The sequence below is a fragment of the Adiantum capillus-veneris genome, chromosome 17 (assembly GCF_014529385.1).
Source record: "Adiantum capillus-veneris isolate H3 chromosome 17, ASM1452938v2, whole genome shotgun sequence".
Lineage (NCBI taxonomy): Eukaryota > Viridiplantae > Streptophyta > Polypodiopsida > Polypodiales > Pteridaceae > Adiantum > Adiantum capillus-veneris.
This window is the reverse complement of record NC_140947.1, coordinates 27,467,077-27,475,611: the sequence shown is the minus strand read 5'-3', so window position 1 is coordinate 27,475,611 and position 8,535 is coordinate 27,467,077. Positions and strand designations below refer to the sequence as shown.

Below are 8,535 nucleotides of genomic sequence, written 5' to 3'. Positions count from 1 at the left end.
AACGTGAACTCATAAGAAACCGAATTTGGTGGACTCCATGCATAATGCAACACCTTAAACAACTTGAACTTATAATAATTTTTCCATTTGAAAGTGTTTGAACATATTGCTTATACACATGCAGGGCATGAATCATGCAATAAGTTGGATACTAACACAAAGATATGTTTTTTTGGTTATATCCTATAAGCAAAATATTTTCAAGTGTTATAGCCTTGCAATACCATAGTTGAGAGTAAGGATGTTCTATTAAGGAGTTTGATGTCTAGAAATTAACAGAAAAACTAAATGTACACACCAAAAATCATGTGCAAAAATTGACTTTTGATTGAGTCCACTTGCTTGCTAAATGAAGCAATCGGAAATGTGAATTTGAAGTGAGCTTTTTGAATAATAGAGTACCTATAGGTATTGAGTTGGCAATGGCACTTGAGATTTGGTAGCTTTGCTAGAAGACAAGAAGGGTTTTTAGAGATAAGGGGCCATCTATGGTGAAGGAAGAGAGCAACGGAAGCATAAGCAACATCAGTGGCAAAGGTTTTTGGAAGACCCATCACAATGACTACTATGGTACTGAAGTGAAGACCCATCACAATGACTACTATGGTATGAATTTGAAGTGAGCCTTTTGAATAATAGAGTACCTAAAGATAGGTATTGAGTTGGCAATGGCACTTGAGATTTGGTAGCTTTGCTAGAAGACAAGAAGGGTTTTAGAGATAAGGGGCCATCTATGGTGAAGGAAGAGAGCAATGGAAGCATAAGCAAGATCAATGGCAAAGGCTATTGGAAGACCCATCACATCACACTGACTACTATGTATGAGGAGACATTTGCTCATGTTACAATCATGGCAACCATAGGAAAAATTGTGATGATCATGATTAGGGCCTAGTTTTGTATTAGATGGAAGTGAAGAATGTGTCCTTGCGTAGTGGTTTACAAGATATTAATTTTTAAGATTTTTGAGTCATAGGAATACCATAATCCTTGTAGGCAAGCATTTAAAAGCTTTGAGTGACCTGAAGAAGCCTTTTGCATGGTGCAAAATACGGATCTGTTCAATTGAGTGCAAGGGTGATGGGAGTAACAAATTGTGGGATATAAAAGACAATGTTACACTGCTGTTATTTTCACATACCTTGTAGTATTTGGTGTGTTAAGACATCTTTTGGAATTGTTCAGTGTTACGCTCTACTTTGGAGGCTTAAGATCATAATGGTGATTTTGGTTTGAGCCCACATTGCAAATATTTTGTGGATATATTTTGTGGATATATAGCTTGCTATATGTGGGCATACTCATGAGTAGTAATCCATGCTTGAAAAGCCTAGGCTGTTGAAAAACAAGTTTGTAGGAGACATCTGTCTATTCCAAATACACGATAACCGCTCAAAGCAGCCGCTATTGCTGGGTTGGCCCTTATCCTTCCAAATGTCTCCTGCTTTTGCTCCAGGCAAGAGCCATAGCCAAACAAAGTGAACAAAACTTTTATCTTTCTCATGACATTGAAACTTGTGAGTATAGAGAGTTAAAAAGGCTTCAAGGCTGGAAAGCTCTTTCCAAATTTTGGGTATGTGTTGAAAGATGAAAAGTTCAACACACAAGATGAGGGCAACATAGATGGCTGATCCACGAAGCGACCATGTAAAAAATCTAAGGCTATCAACTCGTAAAAATGTTCAGTAAGGTGAATTCCATCCCAGTTTATATATTTGGATGGATCCTCACAAGAATATGCAGTTACATTGTTGCCTTCCACCTCTCCTGTCTGACCACATTGCACTACAGGGTTGTAGTTATAGTTTCCTCCAACACCACAACATGCTTTGCGGGTCTCTTCAAAACCTGCATGATAAATGTGCCTTGGGTGTCCTCCCTCTCTCTCTCTCTCTCTCTCTCTCTCTCTCTCTCTCTCTCTCTCTCATGCTGTGTGAGCAGGCGTGAAAGCTGCGAGTGCAGCAGGCGCATGCCGCATGAATTTTCTGTTTAAGGCATGGTAAACTGTCTACCTTCATGCCTTATCATTCCAAAAACACATAGTACAAAATAACTTCTTCCTTTACCAATCCATTTTGCAATGCCCAGCAGATGCATTTACACCCACCAACCTCTAAATTTAAACACACAATAATACATCAATGCCAATTTTGCACATGCCAAAATTAAGTCACCCTGATTTCCCTATTATGCTGAGCTTACAAATAGTTGACACACACAGAAATTGGATTAGCTTGTTTCTTACCGTAATTAGATGCATTAACAAGAATGCCAACATTCGAGCCGAAGTAATCTCCATATGCAACGTGAGCATCTGGCAGCTCAGCCCTTAGGCTCTTTACAGCTGCGAAAAGCAGTTCATTGTGGTATTGGACGTAGTCATTCACTGATGTGAGGCAACCCAGCGCATCCAAATCTTTGGGTTCTTCATGAGGCACCCTTGTTAACATCATTGATATACATCCATCAGCAGCAATCCCCACCACTTGAAACTTCCTTGCCCCTTCCTTATACAACTCCTGCATACAAAATGCACACATATATACCTTTTCCTTGAACCCAATGCTTTCTGAAATCCAATTTTTTAATAATCCACCTACAGAATGCAACCATGTTGTTCATGTGTATGAGAGAGAGAGAGAGAGAGAGAGAGAGATTGAGAGATTTTACTATCCTCCTCAATGATCAAATATGACCTATGGGACCAAAGATACATTTGATGTACTATGTATAGGGCCAAAGGACTGTCAACAGGACGCTGCAATAGCACAGGCGGCATCTCAACACACTGCTGTTTTGTGGCTCTGACGAGGCCTATTTGTAGCTGCAGGAGTTCGGCATATCAACACTCACGCAGTTCTTAACGGTGGTGCTTCTCAAGACGCTCGTTGGTGGCCCTAGCAGAGCCTAGGCGGGCAAGTTTGAAGAAGACCCTCCCACAAGGCGTTTTGAAACGCTGCGAAATTGGTAGCCGGTGAATGATGTCTCTCAAGAAGACTCCACAATGGTCCAGCAGAGCGTTTTCAAAACGCTGCTTGACAGGAATCGGCAAGAGAGTTTGCCAAACGGCATTTCAAAATGTTGTCCACATGTGGGCAGTTGTTAATCAACGATAAACTTTTCAACAGGCATGCAGTAAGACCAATTGACGGAGCAACAATTGCTAGTAGTGCTTCTAATCTACGAAGACAGTGTTTGCCTTCAATAAATGTTGCTTGGATTTTGTGCACCCCAAAATGCATATAACCAACCAAGAGTTTTCAGAAGAATTTTTTGGGTATGCACAACTAAAAGATCATATGTAGATTGATCCGATGTTACAAGTTGCTCTCGCAAAAGTTGACCTTATCGATGAAGAGCACATAAGGTTTACTACAACAAGCTGGTATATCAACACAAATTTAAAAAACAGTTTTTTCTTGTCAAGTATCATAGATGTTTTCAGTCTATCTGTCAACACAATCATACACTTTTCAGTCAAAGCCTTCTTTTAGCTTGTCTATTGTCAGTTACTATCATGCCAAAAAAATTGTACGGGTTATAGACACTGCCACAAAAGCAAAGTAGTAAGACCTCCCATTTCTGTTTGGTTCTGAGTTCTTGTTGTCTCACTCTGATAGTTGTCTGAGGGAAGTGCACACACACACCTATGTTGTTGTCCTGGGGGGGGGGGGGGGGGGGCCTTCTACTCGTAGTTTCAGGTGATTGAACTTTGCCATGGTCTGTATCAAGTCCATAGTGAGCTTGAGGGGGGGGTTGTTGGGTATTCAAGCACGGGTCCAATGTGTCAAGCCCGTGGGAAACTCCTCATAAAGCATGCAGATACACTTTAGTCCTCTTTCAGTTAAATTTGCATGGCCAAAAGATCTCTCTATACCTATATAAGGTTTTTATCTAATACAATATAGCGTATGTTTTTGTTTTGTGTTTACTGTATCGTGTTCACCTCTCTCTCTCTCTCTCTCTCTCTCTCTCTCGTTTTGTGCACCTACACGCCCCAAAGCACCATGGCTCCTCACCAGCTTCATCCGCCATATCTTCGATCCTTACACTTAGATCCCTTAAATGTAGGTTTTTCTTGCTCATCTTGAGCCATCTGGAATGGTTGTTTCACCGATTGACAGTTTCGAAATGATGATGGCTAGCCGCTAGAGTGTTTCCAACTCATTCCATTGATCATAACAGCATGTGAACCCTTCTATGAATTAAGACCAAGACCAAGACCTCACACCTCTTGCCCAAGCCTTACTGGCCTTTCCCCTCCTCAAGTTTCCCTCCCTTTTCCCTCATTTTCCCCTTCCCCATCATGGTCTCTCTATTCTCATTCTGTACATTTGACCATGCACATTCCCTTCGTGTTTCATATACCAAACCTTGCGTCACAAGTTGTACTCAAACTGACTATAACAAGGGCATTTAAGAGTAACCATCTGATTTAAAAGAAAGCAGAGGTATAAAAATCATAGAAGTGCCAAAAAAGCTAGTACTGGAAACAAATATTTGATGCTTGCGAAGGGGAATGCACCTTAACAGTTGAGTAGGTAATCTCTACAACTTTTGGAACCAGTTGTTCCTTGACCTCCTCTGAACTGAGCCCCATACTATTGATTCCTGCCCTATAGTCATTCTCTCCAGTGGAAATCACATACAAGCCACCTCCAATGTATTCGCTTGGGGAGAGATATGACTTGTCTGCAGTGTAATTAACAACACTGAAGGTTAGACCTCCAGAGAAAGAGAAGAAAACTAAACTGCTACTCACATAAATTGCTTCATAACAAATAAAAAGATCATCCAATAGTATGTTCAGCTACGTGAAAGAAATCTATAAGAAAGTCTCAACTTGTGAGATAAAGATTGTTCGAATATTTTTGGTTAAGTGCGAGCAATAGTAGGTGACAGGTTATTAAGAAGCTTCCTGCTTTCCTTCAAAAACCAAAACCTGAACAAAAAGAAACATGCATGTTTACAAACAAAAAAAATTCAGAAATGAAGTCCCTCTTGTTGGTTTACTTAGCAACTCCCCCCCTCAGGGGCTTGCCAAAAACATTCTTTCTAACCGAAGAATTGGCACGATTAAAGCATTTCCTGTTTTTACGTGAAAATTTGAAGCATTTGCCAATATTACATTAAAACTTGTATAAATTTTCCGGTTTTCTTCAGCCCCCCATGCCCCTCCCCCTCCCCGGGGGTGAAACACACATGCACCTTGAAGCATTATCAGTCAGGCAGAACAAATGGGAAACCCAACCTGTGGCATAATTATCAATGTAAAGAGCCTTCAGCTTCTTGAACTGGTTGAGTTGTCGAGTGAGGTAGAATACAGAGTCGGCGACATTTGGAATGCAGCCTGATCCTGACACAGCAAAGTTGACGCCATGCCTGAAATCAGACCCCAAGCCTCTGGCATAGGGGCTCAGTAGGGGCAACCCATAAGCCTGAGCTGCACAAACAAGAAAGCATAGCACAAATTACTTGATTGAAATCACAGTTCCCGACAAGCATACTTCCCAATCCATTGCTCACTATCTTGATGATACCAGATCGCATACAACCATGATTGGCATTGGTGTCTCATGCATTGAGAAGGATACAAGCAGACCTTGGAAGTCGATCACAAGGCGTCCATTGCAAAATCGGTCAGAGGGGCCGCCGAAAAAGGTGCGACCATATGGGGGACCTTCAGAACGGCTCTCAAATGGGAAAAATGCCTGCCGGTTGCCAGTGTCTGTCTTGGAGTCACCAAAGCCAAAGAGCGAAGGGAAGCACTTTCCTGATATGGGAAGAGAGGGGGAGGATGGGGAGAAAGGAAAAGGGTCTCTTGCACAACAAAGGAGGGACAAAGACAAAGCTACAAAGAAGCTAACGGAGATAAAATGGAGCATCTCGGCTGGTGGAAATCCCCTCATCTTTGGTCAAAACGTGCAGTGCCCATCACTCATACACACACGCACGCACGCATAGAGATGAACAAGAAGATCGGAAGACTTAACTATCCATGTGGGCTGTCTGCTAACACAACCCCCTTTGCAGATTATTTTTTTTCGGTTTGGCACGCATACAGAAGTTGAGCAGAAGCGTTATTTATATGGGCACCTGTGTTGGAACTTAACTATCCATATACACACACGCACGCACGCACAGAAATGAACAAGAAGATGGGAACTTGGAAGACTTATTAACGTCTATCCAAGCGTTATTTATGGGCACCTGTGCTGGAAGTTGGAAAGGTCTTCCATCACCCTGTTGATCTACAATGTACATGCAAGTCGCATTATTGACAGTCTGGGACTTCGCGTCACTCTCTGGACTCTGGAGCTGGGCTGATAGAAAACCACAACCACGTGCAGTCCTTCTAAAACAGCCTATTGGCTGCTGCCGCAGCTCACAGGTAGAACTGTAGAACCCTCAAACGGTCACATTTGGGGGGCGAGAGAGAGCAGTTCATATGAAGCTTGGGTTCGTGCGAAATTCTTGTTCTCATGAGAAATTCCTGGCAAAAATTGGGTAGGTCCCAAATAATAAGGCTGAATTGACCCAGTTTAGAGGCATCAACGTGCTAGGGTTAGGGTCTCCGTGGTTAGCACAGCTAAAACATAATCATTGTCGTTCGATTCAAGGTTCAATTCTTGTTAGCGTTTGCACCTCTAAATACCCCCTGGGTGGTTTCGTCATTGGACCCCTTTAATTTTACACGCAAATTTGTATTCTTCGTTGATCTTCGCTTGCAAAGCTCCCTTCGTGTTGCTACTTTTGTTGGAGCTTGCCGACGCGCATCTCTTTCATCTGCACCTCTCCAGTCTCAAAATGGTGGAGCATAGCTCTCCCAATTGCAAGCGCAGGTTCAGCACCTCTAAAATGGATCCTCTACCCTAACTTGTTGGAAATCAGTTGTTGCAGGCCTGCTCTTAGGTGAGGAGGTGGAGCAGTTTGAAAATTGCAAAAAATGACAAGCAAGACGCTCTATTTATTTGGAACGATGTTGTGTTTTCCACATTTACAATAAATAAATAAATTTTTTTAGGTGTTTTTGGTGAGCTTTTCCTCACAACTGCCATGCACTATGAGAACTGAACAGGCTCGATTACTGGTTGTGCACAGCTGTGTAACCTTCACACCATATGAACTAGCTCTCAAGGTGCACTTTGTGCGGGATAATGTCGCATTGCGTTGCCACTTTGCCAATGAGACACTGTGGAGAGAGAGAGAGAGAGAGAGAGAGAGAGAGAGGTGATAGAAGCTAATAAAGAGTTGTGATTGACCTTTGAGAGAGAGAGAGAGAGAGAGAGAGAGAGAGAGAGAGAGTGTGTTTTGTGGTGATAGAAGCTATAAGGAGTAGTGATTGACCTTTTGGCACTATTTGTTTGTGTGTGTGCAATGTGTGTGCTTGTGAGAGAGAGAGAGTAGACTTTTTGGTTCATAGAGAAAGAAAGTGAAGGATACTGAAAAAAAAAACTAGAACCAAATTATTTTTTAAATTTTAAAATTGAAAAGAAAGAGAAAAGTTTGAAGCTCAAGAATAAAAAAGTATATCTTTCATTTCCTTTCAATGCTTTCATAGGAGATCATGGAGATGGAAATGAAAACTTCCCCACATAGAAACAAAGGTGAGAAGTCACGATGGCTCGCTGAAGTAAGGAGGAGGGGGAAGATTTATCGAAAGTAGGTTTCATTCAGTTGTGCAATTGTATTGTTTTGATATAGAATTGTATTGTCTATATACACACATAATTAGGCCCGACCTCTATCACACTGGGTCGCGTGTCTATCATGAGTTGGATGACCATGATCAACATGCCCTTGCATGAGAAGAGTTCGGATTACAATAGCTAGCACAAATGCTGTCACAGTGAGCGCGTGTAAGAAATTAGAAAAGTTGCTACGCGTCTAATCAAACGGCAGGATTAGTGTTGGGATTGAAATTGGGCAGGCATGGGAGGCCGATACAATTTTGGAAAAAGTGTGTCGTTAAGCTAGACGGCCAATAAGTTGGGGAAACATGGACAATATCCTAGTGTGACAAGTGACTCCGTCGACACATCCGTTGATTGGTTGGGAAGAGAATAAACGTTGTCTACATGTCCCAATGTGACACGGACGTTAGAAACTAGCGGTTCCAAACTGGCATAGCGATCGGTATGGCCCCCACCACTGCCTTCGTTAATGGATTATGGATATGGAAATACACTTTTCCTTTGTTCCCAATCTCCCCACACAAATCCACACACATCCACATAGAGGTGAAATGGTCAACAAATAATGAGGTTAAAGTTTGTGTAAATGTAAAGAAAAGGGGAGGTTTTTTATGGCCTTAAGAATGAAAAAAATTGCAACATCCTTAAGATGATACTTATTTTTTCCAAACTCTATAAAGAGTAGCAAAGATGCCTTGTCTCTTACGATGGATCTTTTTAAACAAGGTGAAAAGATCACATTGACATTTTAAGATAAAATAAAGTAAAAAAATAAAATTAAAATAAAAAATTTAAAAAAACAACAAAATAAAGAGAGCCCATTACAAACTAAAAAGTGATC

General features: G+C 41.5%; 1 protein-coding gene across 1 annotated transcript; it reads right to left on the bottom strand.

Annotated features, from left to right (window-relative positions):
- Window positions 1-1,081: 1,081 nt before the first annotated feature.
- Window positions 1,082-6,189, bottom strand: LOC147436968 (GDSL esterase/lipase At4g01130-like). Its single transcript, XM_086486363.1, has 5 exons — window positions 5,603-6,189; window positions 5,252-5,443; window positions 4,526-4,692; window positions 2,246-2,519; window positions 1,082-1,848 (listed from the first exon to the last, which is right to left on the bottom strand). Exons 1-5 carry the CDS (start codon window positions 5,907-5,909, stop codon window positions 1,532-1,534), a joined length of 1,257 nt encoding a protein of 418 aa, XP_086342489.1. The 5' UTR covers window positions 5,910-6,189; the 3' UTR covers window positions 1,082-1,531.
- Window positions 6,190-8,535: the final 2,346 nt, after the last annotated feature.